The 23,386-nt window shown below is 42.6% G+C and overlaps 1 protein-coding gene and 1 long non-coding RNA gene across 9 annotated transcripts in view; one reads left to right on the top strand and one right to left on the bottom strand.

The window, feature by feature from the left end:
• The window catches only part of ADNP (activity dependent neuroprotector homeobox), a 44,500-nt gene extending 32,931 nt beyond the window's left edge, over nucleotides 1-11,569 (top strand). For 4 of the 8 annotated variants that reach the window (XM_081196037.1, XM_081196035.1, XM_081196038.1 and 1 more), the window contains 4 exons: nucleotides 236-351; nucleotides 2,606-2,698; nucleotides 3,568-3,855; nucleotides 7,357-11,569. In XM_081196037.1, coding sequence (XP_081052163.1) covers nucleotides 244-351; nucleotides 2,606-2,698; nucleotides 3,568-3,855; nucleotides 7,357-10,491 — 3,624 coding nt within the window. In that variant the 5' untranslated portion in view covers nucleotides 236-243 and the 3' untranslated portion in view covers nucleotides 10,492-11,569. The remainder of the gene's footprint in view (nucleotides 1-235; nucleotides 352-2,605; nucleotides 2,699-3,567; nucleotides 3,856-7,356) is intronic. The other 4 variants (XM_081196039.1, XM_081196036.1, XM_081196040.1 and 1 more) reach the window with 2 other exon arrangements.
• Nucleotides 11,570-13,910: 2,341 nt separating this feature from the next.
• On the bottom strand, nucleotides 13,911-23,381 carry LOC308588428. The gene is made up of 3 exons (XR_014008750.1): nucleotides 22,463-23,381; nucleotides 21,352-22,102; nucleotides 13,911-14,593 (listed from the first exon to the last, which is right to left on the bottom strand). It is a non-coding gene; the product is annotated as an uncharacterized lncRNA (long non-coding RNA).
• Nucleotides 23,382-23,386: the final 5 nt, after the last annotated feature.

Below are 23,386 nucleotides of genomic sequence, written 5' to 3' on the forward strand. Positions count from 1 at the left end.
TGATTTTTTAAAAAAACTTTTTCTAAAGTTTACTTACCTGGCTCAACTTTGAAAACAAGATGGCTGAACAACTCAGTTAATTTTGAACTGCCTAGAATCTGAGGGATATGAAGTGCATAAATATAAACAGAAAATTGAGTGATAACAGACTTTTTGATCTGAATTCAAGCGCTTTGGGACAAAACGTTTTCAGTAAATTATTTTCTCCCCCTCCCTCTTCTCTCCCCCCTCCCAGTAGAAACTATGTTCCAACTTCCTGTCAACAACCTTGGCAGTTTAAGAAAAGCCCGGAAAACTGTGAAAAAAATACTAAGTGACATTGGTTTGGAATACTGTAAAGAGCATATAGAAGTAAGTACAATCTTCCGTTGAACTCTTGGGTTGCAGTTTAAATTGAAGGGCTGTATCTTCCGTTGGGAATATTATAAACTGAAGTGAAGTTTCCCCAGCCACTCTGGGCGGCTTCCAACAAAGACAAAAAATACACTAAAATGTCACACATTAAAAACTTCTCTGCACAGGGCTGCCTTCAGATGTCTTCTAAATGTCAGGTAGATGTTTATCTCTTTGACATCTGATGGGAGGGCATTCCACAGGGCGGGTGCCACTACCGAGAAGGCCCTCTGCCTGGTTCTCTGTAGCTTTGCTTCTCGCAATGAGGGAACCACCAGAAGGCCCTCGGCGCTGGACCTCAGTGTCCGGGCAGAACGACGGGGGTGGAGATGCTCCTTCAGAGATGCCTCGTAGGTAAGAGGTCCAAGGAGTGTTGCTGAAGAAACTCCCAAGGAGTAGTTTCAAGGCAAAAGGATGATCTCTCTGTGTTAAATATCACAGCATTAACTGTGGTAGTCTACTAATGTAGTACCCGTGCCTCAAACTGTTTCTCCCTCTGCAGTGGAGAACCTCTTCTGCCTACTGAAGGGTGGAAAACCAACTGAAACTGAGGTGGTACGGCTAGCAGGCAGGAAAGGAGAGGGAGAAAACAGGAGATGCTACAGAATACTGCTTATTGCAAGCCCAACACGTTTTGGAAAACCTTGCTGGAGGGCATGTTTTTATCAACAGTTCTGACACACCAGGGGTTACTGCAGTATCCTTTGTATGTTAGAATTGTTGCTAAAATCTGCCCTTGAGAAATGATTTTTTCCCCAAAATGCATTGGGCTAAAAATGAACACTGTCTTGTAGCCCTTCGAGTCCCCCCCCCCATCTGCTGAATTGTGAATCTGACTTACGCATTTCAAAACCATGCAGCTGTAATACTAGATTCTCTTGCTTAGCTACTACCAAAGTTTTAGATTACTTCAATTAAATGGGTGCGTGTGGTTTTTGCATATAACCAGCAAAATGGGTTGATGTTAATGCCCAATTTATCAGTAATAGAATAAACAACAATGCACACATGTCTGTTTAGTGTTCACAACTGCAGCACTTAGAAGCAGCTATGATTGATTTCATTGGGACCAATTTAAGCATGAAATACTGGACAAGTTATTCCACAATAAATTTGTCAGTCTTCAATGTGCCACATGACTCTTGCTTTTGGACAAACACTAAATGCATATTTTGAAAAATGTGGGCTGAAATTTCATGTTATCTGTGATTTTCTCGTTTCTATTTTTTGTAGTCTGGTATATAGATTCTGCTCCTGCACAGGACAGATCTAGGAGGATTCTAGCCCTCTGGCCAGGGAATTAGTGCTCATGCCTTCTCCTTTTGAGAAGGATTGGCAGTGAGAGCAGCTTCATGCTCTATGATCTTCTGGAGAGCATTCTCAGTAATGTTCCCACTGAGCCTAGCTTTTTAGAGACTACTCTTTCTGTTTCTACGCCTTTTACTTAAAAGTACAAATAACCTGTCGACACACAAACTACCATACTTTTCCGTCTATTAGACGCCCCCCATATATAAAACTCACCCCTATTTTGGGAGACTCAGTTTTGCCACTATCCGTGTATTAGACCAGTGTTCCCCAACCTTGGGCCTCCAGCTGTTTTTGGACTACAACTCCCATCATCCCTCGCTAGCAAGACCAGTGGTCAAGGATGATGGGAATTGTAGTCCAAAAACAGCTGGAGGCCCAAGGTTGGGGAACACTGTATTAGACGACCCCAGTTTTTTGACATGAGTTTTCTGTCAAAAAACCTCGTCCAATACATGGAAAAATACAGAAATCTATGCTCCTGCAAATACTTACTTGCTCATACGGTCTGGCAAGCTCATTCCCTCAAATAATTTTTCATATGTGATTATCTGTATGACTTATAGATTGCATAAAAAAATTAAACTGACTTCGTAGGGGGAAACGAACAGGGGCCAGACAAATTTAAGCAATTTAAAGTCATCTTCATTTCAAAGGACTGTTAAGTACCTGCCTTCTATTGAAGTGGTTGTATCATGCCCTTAATTAGTAAAAAAATAATAAGTGCATTAATTAGTAAAAATTATACTCCCTGGGAAGTTTTCTGTTAATGAGCCCTTTTATTTGTAATTTTTGGTACCTTAATAATTCTTCTTGAATTTTCAAGATCTAAAGAAATGAATAGGCAATCATTCTGCGGTTTGTTATTTCTATTTATGCTTTTGTCAATCTTCCACTGTTGCAGGATTTTAAGCAGTTTGAACCCAATGACTTCTATCTGAAAAACACTACATGGGAAGATGTTGGATTGTGGGATCCTTCACTTACAAAAAATCAGGTTGGTAATAATGTGGTAAAATGACCTTAAATCTGAAACCAATTCCAAACCAATTAAGTTTGGAATCGTGTTTTTATGACAAACGTTAAGTGCTTTACAACCTAAATTATATCTGTTTACGAAAGTAATAATTCCCACTGATTTCAGTGAGATTTATTGCAAGATGTGTGTGCACAGGATTACAGCCCAGATGTCAGCAGAGGTGGGACAGAAGAAAAAGAGTGTTATAGTATTATGGGGACTGGTCACTATGGTCTCTGTGGAAACAACAGTTGCTGAGTGGTGTCTCAGGACTGATTAGTTCTTTTGAAATCTTTTGGACTTGAGTTTGGCAGTGAGTGTACTCCTGAATATGACTTAGTTGGATATTACCACTAGTAGTTCAACATATTGAAGAAATTTAAACTTAACTAGCAAATTTGGTGCCCCTTTAAAGATAAGCAGAATTGAGAAAGAACTGACAGCAGGTAGCTCAACTCTGATATACTACCAAAACATTGTTAAAGAAACTTAACAATGGTTTGGTGGGTCTGAATTGAGAAAGCATAGTGTATACAGTGAGGGGGGGAAGTATTTGATCCCCTGCTAAATTTGCCCGTTTGCCTCTGACAAAGAAATGACCAGTCCATAATTTCAATGGTAGGTTTATTGTAGCTGTGAGAGACAGAATAACAGCAGGGAAAACCCCAGAAACCCAGAAGACAAAAGTCAGACATTGATGTGCATTATAATGAGTGAAATAAGTATTTGATCCCCTATCAACCAGCCAGATGTCAGGCTACCTGGTATCTTCACTGTATGTAACGAGCTGAGAGTAGAAGCACCTGCTGTAAGGGAGAGGTCTTACCTGTAATCCCACCTCGTTACAGTACCTGTACAAAAGAGACCTGTCGACAGAAGCAATCAATCCAGCAGATTCCCAAGTAGCCACCATGACCAAGACCAAAGAGCTGTCCAAGGATGTCAGGGACAAGATTGTAGACCTGCACAAGGCTGGACTGGGCTACAAGACTATTGCCAAGCAGCTTGGTGAGAAGGTGACAACAGTTGGTGCAATCATTCGCAAATGGAAGAAACACAAAATAACCGTCAACCTCCCTCGGTCTGGGGCTCCATGCAAGATCTCATCTCGTGGAGTTGAAATGATCATGAGCAAGGTGATGAAGCAGCCCAGAAATACACGGGGGGGATGGGGACTTGCCAATAATCTCAGGGCAGCTAAGTCTAAGTTTATCAGATTTTTTCCAATAAATCTGGGGGTGCAAATAAATTAATAATATAATATATATTTTTTAAAAAAAGAAAAAAATTAAGAAAAAAAGTCAACACCACAGATCAAAGTTTGCTTTAAAACTGAGCTGGTGAGGAGGTCCTCTCTGTGAGTGGGCAGATGGCCCCCAGTGGGGGCCCCGAGATGCAGCCGAGCCTCCTGCTCTAGCTGCGGGGCTACCCCAGCGCTGCCTGCCGGCGCCAGATCGATCCCAAAGCTTTGGCACGAACACCCCCACCCCCACCGCTTCTTTCTCTTTCTCTCCCCAAAGCCATGCAGCCGCAAGCAGCTCAAATGGAGTGGGAAATAGCCAGTGGTGGCAGATCGAGCCTTTAGATTATTTCCTTCACGTTTGGTACTTAGTTGTCTCTAATCTGCTTTGGCTGGGTGGGTGGCGGCGGCGAGGAGGCAGAAGTAGCGCGGTGGTGGAGAAGAGAAGAATATATATATGCGTGTGTCCCCCTATATTTTTTGGCTCCCGCCGCTTCTCTACATGATAATATGTTTATATGATTAGCTGAGCCCAGGGGTGGGTAGAAGAGAGAGAAAGGGGGGGGTGGAGTTTGGCGGAAGAGGTGGAGGCTGGAGGTGGCTCCAGTTCAGAGCTAGTGGAGAGTCCGTGTCAGGACTTCGCAATCCCCAGTCACACACTCAGAGAGAAGTGCATGGACGAAAGGGAGATGGCAATACAATTCACTGGGAATTTTCAGCGTCAAGGACAGGGGAGAAGCAAGGAGGGTGGGGGGAAGCGAAGCTTGAAGAAGGGTTGGAACTGGATCCTGCCAGAGGCCAGGATGCCATCCAGGGAGATATAAATGAGGCCGACGGAGAGAAAGGGGGCTTTTCTTTACGATTTTTCCTCTCTCGCGCGCGTGTGCCTGTGCTTTGCAATCACAGCGCCTTCTCCCCACTTCGCCTCCCTGCCAAACAATTGAGTTGATTCTGGCTGCTCCTGTTGGCGCCGTTGTTTCCTGGGGATATTTAATGAAATCTGGGGATATTCCGTGGGTGGAATTGGTCTGGGGAAACATTTGTAAATCTGGGGACTGTACCCAGGAACTGGGGACGTCAGGTAACCCTACCATAGTCACCATGAAAACAGTTGGTAACACACTACGCCGTGAAGGACAGAGATCTTGCAGAGCCCACCGGGTCCCCTTGCTCAAGACAGCACATGTACAGGCCCGTTTGCAGTTTGCCAATGCACATCTGAACGACCCTGAGGAGAAGTGGGTGAAAGTGTTGTGGTCAGATGAGACCAAAATCGAGCTCTTTGGCATCAACTCAACTCGCCGTGTTTGGAGGAGGAGGAATGCTGCCTATGACCCCAAGAAAACCACCCCTACTGTCAAACATGGAGGGGGACATATTATGCCTTTGGGGTGTTTTTCTGCTAAGGGGACAGGACACCTTCACCACATCGAAGGGACGGTGGATGGGACCATGTATCATCAAATCTTAGGGGAGCACCTCCTTCACTCAGCCAGGGCATTGGAAATGGGTCGAGGATGGGTATTCCAGCATGACAATGACCCAAAACACACAGCCAAGGCAACAAAGGAGTGGCTCAGGAAGAAGCACATTAAGGTCCTGGAGTGGCCTAGCTAGTCTCCAGACCTTAATCCCATTGAAAATCTGTGGAGGGAGCTGAAGGTTCGAGTAGCTACACATCAGCCTTGAAATCTTACTGACTTGGAGAGGATCTGCAAAGAGGAATGGGGCAAAATACCTCCTGAGATGTGTGGAAACCTGGTGGCCACCTACAAGAAACGTCTGACCTCTGTAATTGCCAACAAGGGTTTTACCACGAAGTACTAAGTCATCTTTTGCAAAGGGATCAAATACTTATTTCACTCATTATAATGCACATCAATTTCTGACTTTTGTCTTCTGGGGGTTTTCCTGTTGTTATTCTGTCTCTCACAGCTACAATAAACCTACCATTAAAATTATGAACTGGTCATTTATTTCTTTTTCGGAGGGCAAATGGGCAAATTTAGCAGGGGATCAAATACTTTCCTCCCTCACTGTAATAGGCCAACAAACTAGAGCTGGTAAACCATAACTTAGTTTGCAAAGCATAAACTATGGTTTAGCACGTTTAATGAATTGACAGACCGTAGTTATGGTCTTTTGTTTTCCTTGCAGAAGCTGCTGCACAATAGAGAGGAGTGAATCTGTGATTTATGAAACTAAGAGGGCAGAAAATTAAAGCAGTCTAGCAGCCTTGAATTATGGTTTGGCTGTTGTGTGTTTGGAATCTCAAAACAGTGATTTGAGTTACACACTAAGTTTAGCACAAACCATGGTTTGATGTCTGAAGTGTCAGGATATATTTACCGGAGAAATCTGAGTTTATCTAGTTACAGAGTGTATCAGATTGAAAGTTTGGAAACTTTGATAAAGCCATAATTAGATGTTGCACCAATATAGAGATTCTAAAAAGAATTTGTGCATGCCCAAGTATTTTATCACTGCTTGAGAATCTGGTATACGCTGATGAATCACTGAACTGGTTCAGATATAGTGGGAAACTGCGCCTTCGTGTTATGAGAACATGCGGTGGCACAGCTTAGGTTTCTGTGCTCTCCCATTACTTCTCTGGACATGAGAAGAGGAAATGGAAAGCTGCTTTCGTTGTTGAGCTCAATAGAAGCCATGTCCTGGTGTTTTTACTGCTGTGCATGCTAACACTTATGTGAGAGAGAATAAGAGCACCCTTACAAGCCCTACTTCCTCCGAAGCATAAATTTTTTTCAAGTCTTCCACAAGTTGGGAGGATCAGGTTCTGAAACCGGGAGCGTCCTTTACTTCTGGAGGCTCCTTACACAATTTAAAACCCTTAGTTTGAAAGTGGTGTGGCTCTATGAAGCTTTCAGTCTCCTCGGGCACAAAGTTGCAGGAGAAGGGTGGAGGGAAGCATGCAGCCCAAAGGTCACTGCAGCTCATTCTCTTAATGGGAAACCATGGTTTGTAGCATATGCTAGCCCTACTCAGAGTAGACCCATTGAAGTTAATGGACATGGCTAACTTAGGTTCATTATTTTCAGTGGGTCTACTCTGAGTAGCACCAGCATAAGATACAACCCATGGCTTCCCATTACGTCTTAAGCAGGCAGCTGTTTGTAATGCTTGATTTGCAGGGGCTGAATGATCAAAAATAAGGAAGATTTATTTCTCTGTGGTCTAGGACTAGTCTTCTTTCTTAAAGACTTTCTATGAATTGCCTGATTTTTGCCAGCTTAAAAAAAAGAACGTTAAATGGATGATAGTTTCATAAGTTTGCCTTGAGGCTGTGATCCATTGAGTCAGAAGGATTAGGAAAGGGAATGCAAATCAAATGCAGTTTTTCTGATACTTGTTTCTTTTTTTTTGTTTTGTTTTTAAGGACTATCGGACAAAACCCTTTTGCTGCAGTGCATGTCCATTTTCCTCAAAGTTCTTTTCTGCCTACAAAAGTCACTTCCGGAATGTTCATAGTGAAGACTTTGAAAACAGGATCCTTCTCAATTGTCCCTACTGTACTTTCAATGCAGACAAAAAGACTTTGGAAACGCATATTAAAATATTTCATGCTCCAAATGCCAATACACCAAGTGGAGGCATCAGCACTTTTAAAGATAAAAACAAGCATGATAGCCTTAAACCTAAGCAGGCTGACAGTGTAGAACAAGCTGTTTATTACTGTAAGAAGTGCACTTACCGAGATCCTCTCTACGAAATAGTTAGAAAGCACATTTACAGGGAACATTTTCAGCATGTTGCTGCACCTTATATAGCAAAGGGAAGTGAGAAGTCACTCAATGGGATTGTACCCTTAAGTTCCCGAGAAGAGGGCATGATTCACTGCAAACGCTGCCTTTTTATGCCGAAGTCGTATGAAGCTTTAGTACAGCATGTTATTGAAGACCACGAGCGTATAGGATACCAAGTGACAGCAATGATAGGGCATACAAATGTCGTAGTTCCAAGATCCAAACCTTTAATGCTAATTGCTCCAAAACCACAGGATAAAAAGCCTATGGGACTTCCTCAGAGGATGGGTGCCCTGTCCCCTGGAAATGTCCGCTCTCTTCCATCACAGCAAATGATGAACCGACTGAATATACCAAAGCCTACGTTGAATTCTGGAGGAGTAAATATGTCCAATGTTCATTTGCAACCGAACAACTATGGTGTGAAATCGGTACCGCCAAGTTACGTTGGTCACACGGGAGGAAGGCTAAGTTTAACAGGTAGTTCTCCAGTTTCCCTATCCCAGCAGTCTCAATCAATGAAGCAGTATTCCCCAAGTGGAAATGGGCGGCCTTATCCTCTTGGAGGGGAACCAAGATCGCAGGCTACAGCAAGGTACTCTCTTTCGTCTGCCAACTCATCTTCACTTTCATCGGGCTCACTGAAATCAACATCATTAGGTCAGTCTCAGGCAGCATCCAGAATATTATCCCAGTCCACACCCAAGCCTCTTGCCGTTGGCCCTATATGTACCACTTCCACCAATACTTCATCAACTCAGAAATGGAAGATTTGTACAATCTGCAATGAGCTCTTCCCTGAAAACGTGTACAGTGTTCATTTTGAGAAAGAACACAAGGCCGAAAAGGTGCCCGCAGTTGCTAACTACATCATGAAAATACATAATTTTACTAGCAAATGTTTATACTGTAATCGCTACTTGCCTACTGACACGCTGCTCAACCACATGTTAATCCATGGTCTATCCTGTCCCTACTGCCGCTCAACGTTCAACGATGTTGAGAAGATGGCTGCTCACATGCGAATGGTTCATGTCGATGAAGAAATGGGGCCCAAAACTGATTCCACGTTAACGTTTGATTTGACGTTGCAGCAGGGTAGCCACACCAATATACACTTGCTTGTAACTACCTACAACTTGAGAGATGCCCCTGCTGAATCCGTCGCTTACCATGCTCAAAATACTGCTCCAGTTCCTCCAAAACCACAGCCAAAAATTCAGGAGAAGACAGATGTACCTGTAAAAAGTTCTCCTCAAGCAGCAGTCCCCTACAAAAAAGATGTGGGGAAAACCCTTTGCCCTTTGTGCTTTTCAATCCTGAAAGGACCCATTTCTGATGCACTGGCACATCACTTAAGGGAGAGACATCAAGTTATTCAAACAGTTCATCCGGTAGAGAAAAAGCTTACATATAAATGTATTCATTGCCTTGGAGTGTACACGAGTAACATGACTGCCTCAACTATAACCCTGCACCTTGTCCACTGCAGGGGTGTGGGGAAGACTCAGAACGGTCAAGAAAAAGGTAATGTTCCCTCCCGACTAAACCAGTCTCCAGGTGCAGGACCTGTGAAACGTACTTATGAACACATGGAATTCTCTCTGTTGAAGAAAAGAAAAATGGATGACGACGATTCCCCTTCCGTCTTTGAGGAGAAGCCTGAAGAACCTGTAGTGCTGGCTTTAGATCCCAAGGGTCATGAAGATGATTCGTACGAAGCTAGAAAAACATTTCTCACCAAGTATTTCAATAAGCAACCGTATCCCAGTCGGAGGGAGATTGAAAAGTTAGCTGCCAGTCTCTGGCTTTGGAAATCCGACATTGCTTCACACTTCAGCAACAAAAGAAAGAAATGCGTTAGAGATTGTGAAAGGTATAAACTGGGTGTCTTGCTAGGTTTCAACATGAAAGAACTGAACAAGGTTAAACACGAAATGGATTTTGATGCTGAGTGGTTGTTTGAGAACCACGACGAAGAGAATTCCAGAGTCAATCCTAGCAAAACTGTTGATAAAAAGATAAACCTAGAGAAAGATAATGAAAGTTCCTCAGACAGTTTTGAGAATATAGAACAGGAGTTCAATGAAAGCAATAGTCCATTTGCAGAATCTGTGTCTAACTCTGGTCGCAAAACATCTATTAATAGTATAAATGAGACACCAGATGAAAGCATATCTAAGGAGACAACTGAAGAAGCCACTTTGGAGTCTCCGGAAAAAATAGACCAAAAGGAGGATGGAGACCCAAAATACAAGGAGAGTAGCTCTGCAGAAGAACCAACAAAGCTGGTAGCTGAAGGTTCAGACAGTGAAGGTGATCAAGAAGATCAAGATGATCCCATTGAATGGAAAGTAGAAGCATCGCCGTCTGAAAGCGTCCCTGGTTCTCAGCAAGTTTCTGACTTTGAAGATAATACATCTGAAGTGAAACCAGAAACGTGGACGGATGAATCATCCCAAAGTGAAGATGCTACTAATAGTAAACCAGTTGCAGAAACTAAAGGTGCCGCCTCTGAGAGTGACGAAGAACAGTCAAAGTGGAAGAATAGTTCCTATGGAAAAGTGGGCGAGTTTTGGTCCAAGGACCAGTCACAGTGGAAAAATGCAACAGAAATCGAAGAGAGCTTGTCAAATCAGCAGATGGAGTGGCAGAACAGCACAATTGACAGCGAGGATGGAGAACAGTTTGACAGTGTGACTGATGGGGTTACGGAATCGATGCACAGCACCCTAACTGGGGTAGAGCTGAGTAGTCAGCAAGCATAAGCTGTTAAAACTCGAGACTCCATATCTTCCACTTGACAACCGTCTAAACATTTTCATTTCAGAACGACTGCTAAGTTCATTGTAAACTGGTACTGCCTTTTGAATGCAAGGTCACCTGGTTAGCGGCTGCGAGGCTGCCACACCGATTCCAGTTCTTATTTCAAAGTATGCTGTTGGCAAATCTCACTTGAGAGTATCTGCTGTGATGAGCACAGTAACTTAATGTGAAAATGGATATGTTGGTGGCTCCCAGTTGCTCACTGAAGAAAAGCAAAGGTTTTATTTTATTGGCATTTTCAACATATTTCACTCTGTATATGTTCAGCTGTATGTCTTTTTAAACATTACCCTTTTTCACATGGTAGTTTTAGGGCCAACATATGAGCTACCAATTCAATGTGTATAGTAGGACTCTGGGGAAATTGTTTTTTTCATGTATCATTCTGAATAGTTGAAATGTATATTTGTACAGTCTTTTAGACCTATTCAAGTGATGCTTATGCTATTGTTCTTGTGTACCCATCATAGATTTGGTTCTTTTTTCCTTTTTTTTAGTGTTGCCCTGCTGTGTAATAAATGCTGTATCTAGTTTACCTAGCAAAAAGCTTGAAACTGCTATAGTAAGAATTTTGACAGACTTAGTTTTTGCACATAACCTTGTACAATCTCAAAACAGAGGCCAGCAACATAAAAGTATATCTGGACTCTATTGTATTATAGAATTTTCTTGTTCTTGAATATCCTTGACATTACAACTGATGACTATGTATTTCAGAGCCATTTTCTGAAATCTTTTAAGCTAAAAAAAAATCACATGCAAGAAACAAGTTTGCAGCTACTAATTTTGACACCTTTTAGATCTGTATAAAAGTGTACTGTGTTAAAGCAGCATACGGAAATGAGTGCTGCATTTTTGGATATTTAGTTTTATCTTTAGTTAACACCAACATGGTGTTGTATTCATTTATACCATCTAATATATGACACATTGTTGTAGTATGGATAATTTGTGATCTTTATTTCCCCTTTGTATTCATTTAAGCATCTAAATAAATTGCTGTATTGTGCTTAATGTAAACATTTGCTTTATTACAAGGTCTGCATCCCTCATTCTAAAAACTGCTTCATTATGTTGGCTTTTGTTGAAAGGAAGCAGTCTTGGATGATGATGCCTTGAGAAAACGAAAGATTTCTGCTGGAGCAGTCTCATACAAATCACAATAGAAATATGAAATATTCACAATAGAATATGAAAACGAATCCTATGGAGCCTCAATCAAGTAATAGACAAATACAAATGTAAAAGACTATATAGGTTAACTGATGTGCAAATATGCAGCATAGCCAATTTAAAGTTGAGCATTTTAAAGTCCCATTGCTTTCTGTGGGGAAGTTAAATGTATACTTAAAGATGGGGCAGATGAGCAACATGAAGATAAATTAAGGTAGTAGTGAACATTGTAACTTTGGAAAGTGTTCATATATCACATATTTTTAATATAACTCATGCATTTATCAGCAAATGTTAAAAGTAATATACCAGGGGCATCTTATTCCATACTAGGAGTGAATACGTAATGATATGTATTTTCCCCTAATGATAGGCATAGGAAAAAAAGGCTCCCAACATCCCAGTTTGTACAGAGACCATTCTGTTCAAGTGACACAGCTTACTCATTTTCTCAGTTATTGAAAAATGTAAATGTTTTCCCCTTTTTCTAAGACCTCACTTGTGCGGAAAGAACCTTTTTAAACATCTTAGTTTTGCTTCATTGTGTTGCGATGTGCTGGAGTCAAGGATGCATCTTGTTCTAGCAGGAAGCAGCAAGAATACAACCTGGGCAACTGATAGTGGTGGACTCAAAAGGCAAAAGCTCACAAGAAACCTTACAAACGTTCTGGTGATATATATTGACGACTACTTTTGCAGAGGAGGGTAAGTTAGTCTGTATATTTGCAAGTTTTTTTCCTACCAGTTCATGGATATAAGCAGGTATCAGACAAGCTGGTAGTTCCTGGCAGTCAGTTTATTAGGTATTTGGAGTCGACCACAAAGCAATTAGGTCCCACTTGCATATTCCAGGCCACAGCCTGCCATGGACATAAAAGTCTAATACTTGCACTGGTGCCCTTGAAGCAGGTACTGTTCGTATTCACTCCTCCTTAACCTTTTTACAAAAAAACCAAATCCTTTTTGCTAGAGTTCTCCCTAATGTGTCAGCATTCCATATGCTAATAGAATGTATTCCAGGTACTTGCCACATGTACTTGCATAACATTTCATAGGTTCTAAACTACTTAAACAGGACCTACTCCTTTTCTGTGTTTCATTTTTGGTTTATGCCATAACTGCAGCATAATTTGTGAGTGTGTAATGCAGCACCAATGTCAAAAAAAGATTTTAAATTTTCACACTAGGTTTTTTATTTTGTGCACATGATAGTATAATAAGAAGCCAGGTGTTCTGTCAGATATAGGCAACATGGTTCTAAAGACATTTTTGTGAGCCCTCTTGGTAACCTTGGATGAGCAAGATTGCTTTCATTTTATATTGCATTCATGAAAATCAATAGATTGTAGCAGTCTGATCATATATTTTTAATATAGCCTTCAGTATTGATCAATTTACTCAAAAGGATACAGTCGTTTACTTCTGCAGTCTAAAATCTACATCTCCAGAAACTAATAATAGTTGTGTCAATGTGCATCGTTAGTTGTGCATGTCTTAAATGTTCTAAACAGTCCATTGCTGTTGTGAGCAAAACCAATGGAAAGAGCTGGAAGATCTTAAAGTATGAGCTCCTGTAATCGCAACATCTGCAGCAACAGTTGTGTACATACACTGTATAACTACAAAGACACAGAGCTTGTTCTTAGCTGCATGACAGAATTTAGGCATCCCAGAAGTGCCATTCATTTCAGTAGAGGCAGAACCATACACACAAAGTCCACGTGCTGATCAACTGCCTTTGTTAAAACGAGTGTTAATTCATTTCATCCCTGTTAGGGAAGTACTTTGTATAGAGGGGTCAGAAAATGCTTTAAAATCGCATTTAATGGAGAGCTGGCCCAAGACATCTTGGCATCTGAGGCAAACCACAAAATGGTGCCCCCCTGTCTGCCAGGAGGAAGGGTGAAGTAAAGATCTGTATCAGGAATGTTTCGTTGGACTCGATGGCCCTTGTGGTCTATTCCAACTCTATGATTCTATGAATAGAGATCTACAGTGGGATCTGCTGTCATGTGGATTCTGCCTGAGGCAGCCTCACCTTGCCCTGTATATGAGCAGTACGCTGTTTCATATGGGGGAGTCTGCCTCGTATGGCTTATAAGTACTGCTTCTGATCGCTTATACCTTTGTGGCTGAGCTTGTAACCAAAGCTTCATGCCTCAAAAACAAGACACTGGATGCAATGGTCTCTTTAGTGCGCATTACGTATTTTAATTCGCTTGTTTTGAACATGCTCTGGTTCAATAACAAGCATTTTCCAGAACTAAACCATTCAAGTTACATTTCAGAAGAATTTTGAATATATGTGCTATTTGGAAGGGGGGAGGTAAGTAAGATTGCGCCACTTTATTAGGCAACTTTCAAAATAGGATTTCTACACTGCAACAGCCTTGGTATAAATGAAAGATTGTAGCAGTTAGGCACAGAGTAGGAAAATAGCTTCTTGCTGCAATCCATGGTACTTAAGGTAAGTTTCATCCAATTTTGACATCTTAAATGTGCTATTCCTGCTTTGTTTACATAAACCTGTCTCAAATGCCAAATGGAAGCAAAGCAACAAGACTGTATAAAGTTTTTGTCATAGCGCAAGGACCATCAATACTTCAAAACCAGCAAATCTGGGGGATTAATTCCTCCCTCATGGGAAAGATAAAAAGGCAGAAATATTACCACTCTTCCCTTCTTTGGTCTAACATCTATTTTACTCTATCCCTGTAGCTGTTCAGATCAAGTTCTCTCAAATGCTAGAGACGATTAAATGCAGCCTTAGTGGTTCTGGTACTTGCTGCCTATATATTTGATAGGAAAATAATCTTCAGTTCTGTAGAGTTCTGGCAGGCTGTAAGTGTGCTGCGAAGCTGTGGCATGTTTCTGAAAAAGAAGAAAGACATTAGTTCTCCCTCAGCTGGTCGCCAAAGAATTAGATTTTAATTAAATAGCTCCTAACTAACAGATTAAATCAAATTTAAATGTATATTGTACAGAATACCTAAGTGGAAGTGGTCTTCTGAGCATCAAAAATATATTTGGGAATTCTGAATATTTCCAATTGCTGCAACAAACTAAAGGTAAAAATTGTCTTAAACACACACACCCCATTTTCTACTCCTGGTAGCAGCATGAGATCCAAACGAAAGTTGATATAAGTCTAAGCTTGCGTTGCCTGCAGATTTTACTGGTCATGGGAAGAACCAATTTTGTGATGAATTACCTCTTGAACTTTTGTTAAATTACTGAAAATCAAGTAAACTTATGTTTGATTTGGTGCAGAAAAAGATGGCACCTATCCTGGTGGCAAGTCCTTCAAGCAACTCAAATCTTGCTGCCTTTGCTTTGTATCAGCCCTACCTCTTAAGCTGTGGGTGTATCAAGTTATGTTGAACCTTTTGAAGCTTTTGTTTTGTAAATGTATCACACTCAATACATTTAAGCTCTCGGGTCTTTGTTCCAATTCTGTGCTAGCATTTAAACAGTAAGCTTTTAGGCAAGTAACTTGGGGAAAGTGATTGCTAGAGAACTGAGTTTGTATTAGCTTGGCAAACATGGGTTTTTCGGATTCTAATGCCCCCACCGGCAGACTTGGAAGCAGAATGAAATACTCCTCTTAATCCCCCCCCCAAATACCCAAACTGGACCATGTGAGGCCTGGACCGACTGCTGGCAGGAAGATGCAGGTCAATGCATCCTTATTTCAGTCTGACCAGTCTGGAATTAATGACTTTCTGAACTTGGCCTGTGAGGCATCTGCATCCTTGTCACAGTACCAAGCTTCATCAGACCAGGCTAATATAACCTAATGTTTTCCCCCAAAAATGTGGCCAGTCAGATACTAAGCTCACAAGCAGGGCGTGAAGGCAATAGCCTTCCCCAGTTGTCTGTCCCCAGCACTATCTGCCTCTGAAGTAAAAAAAAAGGTTGTGTTCTGTTGTATGATAACTCAAAACTCTTCTGCTTTCATTTACATCTAAAACTGAAAGGATGGGTAAGTGTTTAGAAGGGGGTTGGTTCTGGATTGACAGGATGGGGGGGATTCCTAATTCTTGTGCGCTGCTCAAATGGCAAATGTGAGTCTGGAAGCACATTTTTAGGCATGTTTACCTGGAAATAAGTCAAACTGTGTTTTGCTGGACTTCCTAGTAATTAGATTCAGAATTGCAGCTTTCAGACTTTATGAAACTTCAGTCCAAGAAAGAAGCTTAACAAGATACTTGCGGACAAGAGAACTGAGGCACCAGGTAGTGAAATCTGCTATACTACCAGCTGTCGGTGAAAGCCTATTAGGAGGGTCTTCTATTCTTAATCTCCTCCTCCAGAAACTGGGCAGGGGGAAAGGAATGAATAGTCAACAAGGCTTTTGTATCTTTACTGTCTTCTCTTCAACTTTTAGTTACTGATGGCTTCCTCTAAAAGAACCCTTAGCATTTCCCCCCATACACATATTTTTAAAATGCAATTCATTCTGATTTTCACTTCGCCATTCCCATCACCCTAGGTCGGTGGAGACTACCACAAATCCTAGACCTGTATAATAAAAAAATCCATATTTTATTATCATGAAGAAAAAAATAAATTCGATTTAGCCATGCAGAAGCACTCTCCTAACAGCCAGAGGTCCATAATGATTACACATCTCAGTGGAATTTAAGGCATTTGATTCAGCTATAAAGTTGGAACAGGTTGATATCAAACTTGACCCTCCCACTGTAGCAAGGAAATTGTAGCTGTGGCAAGGTAGGCAACTGCTTGAATAACATTCCCTAACCCAGGGGTCTGCAACCCGCGGCTCTGGAGCCGCATGTGGCTCTTTTACACCTTTGCCATGGCTCCGGGATGGATACTAGTGAGGGGAGGAGGCGCATTGTGCGCCCCGACACTCCCCACTGAGGCGGGCGCTGTACTGGCTGTGATGTCGCACGGGGGCGGTGCGTGCGTTAGTCACGCACCGTCCCGACGTCACCTTCCCGCCCGCCCGTTACATTGTAAGGGGCATGTACGCTGGTCACTGCATTGAAAGGGGGCATGTACGCTGGTCACTGTTTTGAAGGGGATTGAAGAACACACACACAAAGGTAACTTGTTAATTTAACGTTTATTTCTATGAGGAGGAGTAATTCTGAGGGGTCAAACAAAGAAATAATAATAAAAAGTGACAAAAAAGTTATTTTTATAATGACGAGTTTTGCGGCTCCCAGTTTTTTTTCCTTCGGAAACGGGTCCAAGTGGCTCTTTTTGTCTTAAAGGTTGCAGACCCCTGCCCTAACCTTACAAGGAAATCCATTAATGGCCGTTTTTCCAGTGGTTTCAGAATGGGACAGTGTTAACTTCTGGAGAAGTACCTCCATTGTAGCAAAGTGACACCAAGGACCTCACCTAAGTTCCCAGCCCAGCAGGTAGCTTTCTTTCATTTGTGCATCAGAGAGAGAGACCCTTTCTGACAGAGACACTGGCTATGTGTTTGGTTGCACCTCCAAAGCCTGAGCGCGTTCCTGAATTCAGATGGCCGCCTTCTGGTATAGTTAGTTTCTCGTGCTTGGCAAGAAACCTTCAGCGCAGAGCAGGAATGCAAGTGGCTGGCACCAGAGCCAAAAAAGGCTGGTGAGCACTGCAGTTCCTTTGCAGCTCTTTGCTGATCTCCAGCTTTTGCATCCGTGGTGAGGCAAAGGTGCTCCATCACAGCAACCTGCCTTTCGTATTGCATGGCTGCACTTCCCATCATTGCACAGAGCCTCCCTGAAATGCTGCAGAGGAGGTTTAACTGATAATGGCACATCTCCGTCACACACTTTGAGAGCCAACACCCCCCCACCCCTGGCTCATCAGCCGCAAAATGGCATCGCGCCACAGCTCAGTGGAGGCTGCTGCACATCAGCCCTGAAACCAGCATCTAGTGGCTTCCTCCTGACGTTTTCTCTTGGTGACAGCAAGTGCACGGGAGGATTGCTGGTCTCGGCTTTTTCCAAGCAGCCCTCCTTCCCACCGAGGTGCCGGATCAAAAACGTGGAAAGAGCACCTCTGCAGTACTGAGGCTTAATTAAATGTGATAAAGAACGCCAGCGCACTTCCCCTTCCCCTCCGGAGGCCCAGGTTTGGAGTGTGACCAGTGTCTGCACCCAAAGGGCAGCAGCTCAGATCAGAACAACATGGAAAGGACAGGTAGCCCTGTGTAGCTTCTGAAGTGAAGAAAATGGAGATGAGTAGCCGCTTCCAGGCTCCCTCCTCTTCAAAGCAAGCTGGCCATTCTCTCTGAAAAGCAGCAGTACTACTCAGGAGCTGAGCCATAGGTTGGAATAAGTTTCTTTCTTTATAATGCTATTTTTGTGTTCAAACAACTAACAAGATTGGGCACTATCCCCCTTATTGCCTAAAGTTCACATCATTCCTTTCATTAAAGCATTAAGGTTACCAGTTAACCATAGTTTCATTCTGCTGGTCCAGCTTCCCTATTCTTCTCGCAAGTTGAAGGGAGTGGATGCATTTTGTTACCTATCCATCTTAAAGCAGCACTGGCCTACAGATGACTCCTCCCTCTGTTGCTGGCATTTCATCAGCCAGCGCAGCCAATGGTCAGGGATGGATGATGGGAATTGTAGTCCAACATCTAGAGGGCCGCTTGTTCCCACCCTCATGTAAGGTAAGCTAACTGGTAGAATGAGTGCCAAAAGGCTTTTCTGGGCCCAGGACACTACATGGATTGCATTTTCTGCATTCACAAATGACACAGATTTGCATATTATTTGCCATATGCAAATTTGCACCCTCTTCTGCGGGTGGAGCTGGGCCACACAGAAGGAACTGCTTTGGTAGACACAATGTTGACAGCTGAATCCCCATAATTTGATTTCCATGCCAGAAAAGGTTTCCTTTGCCTAATTTGTGCTTGCCGCACTGCTGCTAAAGGCACAGGAGCCCGGCTTTCCTTCAGTCCCACCCTAAAACATGCCAAGAAGAAGTAAAGAGAAAAAGGAACAAACCATTTGGGCTGGTAATACTTTTTTTTTTTTAATAACTGTGTATATGTGTAATATGGTATCCACAGGCAAAAAAGGTGATGAGACACCAGAAATAAAAACAAAGCCAGGTAGATTAGCACCCCCCCTCCTGATTGCTACATTCCACTTGTGATACTGTACAGCAAAGCACAACTGAAAACCAGCTTGTCAACCTTGAGAAACAACAGTGAGCAAACGCAGTTTCACATTCTAAACTCACTTTCTGCCATGAACCAGCCACCAACTCTCATAACAGGAGGAAGCATACAATGGCTGCAATTCTAGCCCCGCTTAACTGGGAGGAAGCTCCACTAGCTTCAACAGGATTTACTTCTGAGTAGAACTGGTTAGGTCTACACTCTGTATCACAGGCATCTAATTTTAGTCCTTTTAACCAGACAGATGCTTCTTTGTACTAGGGAGTGTTTTTTTTACCCTCCACCCATGAAGCTCCAAGACTTCAAGCAAACTTAATCTGACCTGGTTATTGTGTGTTTACTAAGATGCACAAGTCCCACTTGTATTCAGCTGAGCTTATTCCCTGGTTGGTGTGCACAGGAGACTGGTTCCTAAGAGGAGTCACCTTAGGCCAGTCACTGGTGGTGGGAGACCAGGGAAAGCAAAACACTCTACTTTTTAGCTTTTACTATTTGCCCGTTACTGGTAAAATAGAGAAAGGAAAGGCACATCTGATCAACATCTTTCCTAATAGCTTGCTAAAAAATAAAAGCTACTCCCACTTTTCCAGTGGCAAAGCCATGGGATTTTAAAAATGGGGTTTTTTTGTTAGAATTATTACTATTATATGCCTTTATAGCATAACTTTAGAACTATATTTAAGTTCTGCTTTGTAGTAATACGGAACCCTTTTGCCCCTTACAAGAAAGCCAAGACTGCAATCCTGTACCCACTTATCTGGGAGTAAGTCCTGCTAAAGGGCAAAGGAAGATGAGGGGAAATAGTAGATCTTTAAACTGCAGAGATTTCAAAGGGAAGAAAATGAGCCAGAACCGGGAAATAAAAAATGTACTTGATAGGGAAACAGCAGCTCCCAGGCATTCCAATCACCTGGTGTCCAAGCATCCATTAGCTAAAAACACTGAAAGGTGGAAGCAGTCAGCCTAACTCATCTCACACAAATCACTCAGAAGTTTGCCTGCACATTTTCCTTTGAATCCTCCCCTAAGCCTAGTGACTTCACCTTTTTAAAAATAACACGAAAGCTTGCAGTCCAGGCCCCCTGCTAATCCAGCACATCATTGCCCTCTTACCTGCCTCTCAGCAGCCATGAGGGGCAGAATTCACACTTTTACCACCAGCATTGGAGAGGGAGAGGGAGAGAGGTACTTCTGCCTGAGATGCCAATGTTGCTGATAGCCATCAGAGTCAATATTACACTATATGGGCCATTGTAAAAGCCATTCATTGTATCTTTTTTATTAGTATTATTTCATAGAATTGTAGAGTTGGAAGGGAACCAAGGGTCATCTAGTCCAACCCCCTGCAATGCAGGGATCTCAGCTAAAGCTTCCATGACAGATTTATTTATAGAATAAATGAGACCCCTGGGTATAGGGCAGCATATAAATTGAATAAATAGTAATATCACCATCCCATAAATTGCTATCCAATTTTGTATAATCGAGGGTTACTTCTGCAATGCACTCTGTTGATACTGTTCAAAGCAGTGGTGGGTCAGTATATATTATCCACACATTCTGGAACTGTCAACTAGGAATCCACTGTCTTCCAAGCTTGCCTATGACCCATAAATACCAAACTCTTGAAATCCTTCATACCTTCTGCTATGAGACAATTTGCTTGGGACGTATCAATGAAATGGTTATCTATGGGCTAAGAAGTTCAGTCAGGAAGGGCATGAGTGGTATTCTTGAAGACCACTCCAAAGAGAGACGCTGAGTCTAAACTAGCATTTTTTCTAAAGATACTCAGATAAGAAAGTAGTTTGTTAAACAGTAAGGTAAAAGTAAAGGTACCCCTGCACGTACGGGCCAGTCGTGACCGACTCTGGGGTTGCGCGCCCATCTTCACTTAAGAGGCCGGGAGCAGGCGCCATCCGAAGACACTTCCGGGTCACGTGGCCAGCGTGACGAAGCTGCTCTGGCGAGCCAGCGCCAGCGCAGCACATGGAAACGCCATTTACCTTCCCGCTATAAAGCGGTACCTATTTATCTACTTGCACTTAAGAGTGCTTTCGAACTGCTAGGTGGGCAGGAGCTGGGACCGAACGACGGGAGCTCACCCCGCCACGGGGATTCGAACCGCCGACCATACGATCGGCAAGTCCTAGGCACTGAGGTTTTACCCACAGCGCCACCCGCATCCCCCCTTTTTTTTGTACCATGGGGCAATTCAGACAGATGGGATTTTTTTATGTTGGTGTGCCAGCCATGGTGTTGCCCAACTGTCTTAGGACCCCTAGACTTCTGGCGCCAGGCTAAATCAAGGCAAATAAAAGGATTATTCACCCACAAATACTCATGTTCTTGAACTGTGAAACATTTTCTAGGAGCCTATACACTACTTAATAGCTTTCACTTTCCATTTTGTTCATCTCTACTCCCAAACACTGCTTCTTGAGAAGCTAAGAAAACAGAGAAACAAAAATAAAATACCTACGCTGTATTCAATCACAATGAACTGGTGCTCACTCGATAAGACTAACAAGGGAACTGTATTTTCAAAGTTACATCCATACTGAGGTCCAAGCAGCTGGAAAAATTAGTTCCTATTTCTCCTGGGGTTCACAGTCTAATAGCTGCTCAACAGAAGCAAAGAATAAAACATACATGGGGCACCTTGGCAGAGGCAGGTCTGTTAACAGCACAAAGTGACAGCAAGCAGTGCTAGGCCAATTGTTAAAAAAAGGTGAGAGGCCACATCACAGAATTTCTGCACAAAATCAGCAGGTTTTGCTGTCCACATAACCACCATTCTAGGATTAGACAAGATTATCTGCTTCACCATATAACTCCTCATACTTCTGTTTTAAGACCAAAACTCAATCAAGAAGAACAATTCCATACTTTCAATATCACAATCTGTGTTTGTGGGGCAAGTGGCTTTTTAAAACAAAAAATATCTTAATACAAAAGGAATGCATACCCAACATCTATTTCTATGCATAGAGGGCCAGACTCCTAGCACTTTTGCGATGGATTTTCTCTGAGTCGACAGTAGTTTGTAAGAAACACCAAAGAAGTGAGGAGAGGGGAATTCTTACAGCATCTGTCTCAGTGTCTTCATTAGTCACCGGCTTAAAAAATGGGAAATGTGTTTACTGAGTTAATTTTCCTTTATCAGCTGGTTTGGAAGCCTGTTGTCAGACAGAAAGGTGGGATATCAATATTTTAAATAAGTCCAAGGTAACCTTGGGATTAGAGATGTGGGTGGCGCTGTGGGTTAAACCACAGAGCCTAGGACTTGCCGATCAGAAGGTCGGCGGTTCGAATCCCCGTGAGGGGTGAGCTCCCGTTGTTGGGTCCCAGCTCCTGCCAACCTAGCAGTTCGAAAGCACGTCAAAGTGCAAGTAGATAAATAGGTACCACTCCGGCAGAAGGTAAACGCCATTTCCATGTGCTGCTCTGGTTCGCCATGTGGCTTAGTCATGCTGGCCACATGACCCGGAAGCTGTACGCCGGCTCCCTCAGCCAGTAAAGCGAGATGAGCGCAGCAACCCCAGAGTCGGCCATGACTGGACCTAATGGTCAGGGGTCCCTTTACCTTTAACCTTGGGATTCCCAACCCTACGTGGCAGTACATTTATAGGAAAGCATCAGCAGATGAGAGATGCTTCATGTGACGTCTGCTCACGACTAATTCTCTACAAATGTGTCTTCCTCCCACAGCTGTTTTCACACACACACACCCTTCATTCCCTTCTCCCCTAAGCTAGACCCAAAGATCAAAAAGTGTCACTGCTTGTGAACTCAGGGGAGAGGAACTTGCAGAGAAAACATGGGCAGGCAGGGAGAAGGGTTCAATACTCTGGCCCCACATGATCTCAGAAAATGATCAGGCATTTGCCAAAGTAACATGTAGCTCGGTCCTTGACTAGGCATTGTTAAAATTCTTTCCTACGTTTACAGATTCTGAAGGGCCCGTATAGCCATTGCCCATGAACTGCATTCTACAAAGAACCTCAGTGTAGGTGGAGTCAGAGACTAATGGCACAAACAGCTTGGGAGTTGGCAACCTGCCAAGAAGAGGCCTTCTGAGTACTTAGCAAAGTGAAATGCAGATTTACTTCAGCACATATAAAAAGTAGTGGCACAAATATAGGCAGAAAGTGGGTGCCATGGAAGAGAATTTTGGTGCCATGCTAAAGCCCAATGCACTGGACACCAAAGTTGTAACCTGAGCCCTGTCTGCCATGCAAAACCAGGAGAAACTTGTTCTTGGAGGAGAAAAATCAACAGGTTATGAGCATCTCCATCACTCAGTAAATTTGGATATATAACCAACCACCCGACACTTTAATAGTATATAGCATTAAGGATCACAGTAAGGGTAGGCTAAAAGAGTCATCCTGAATAAGCATAATGTCTTTATGAACAGTAAACAATGATATATTCTTTAAATTATATCAATGACCCTTTTCTACTTGGAATATGAGTTTAGAAGATATACAGTTTGGGATTTTAAATTCCTAAGG

This window comes from Podarcis bocagei (genome assembly GCF_964188305.1).
Source record: "Podarcis bocagei genome assembly, chromosome: 5".
Lineage (NCBI taxonomy): Eukaryota > Metazoa > Chordata > Lepidosauria > Squamata > Lacertidae > Podarcis > Podarcis bocagei.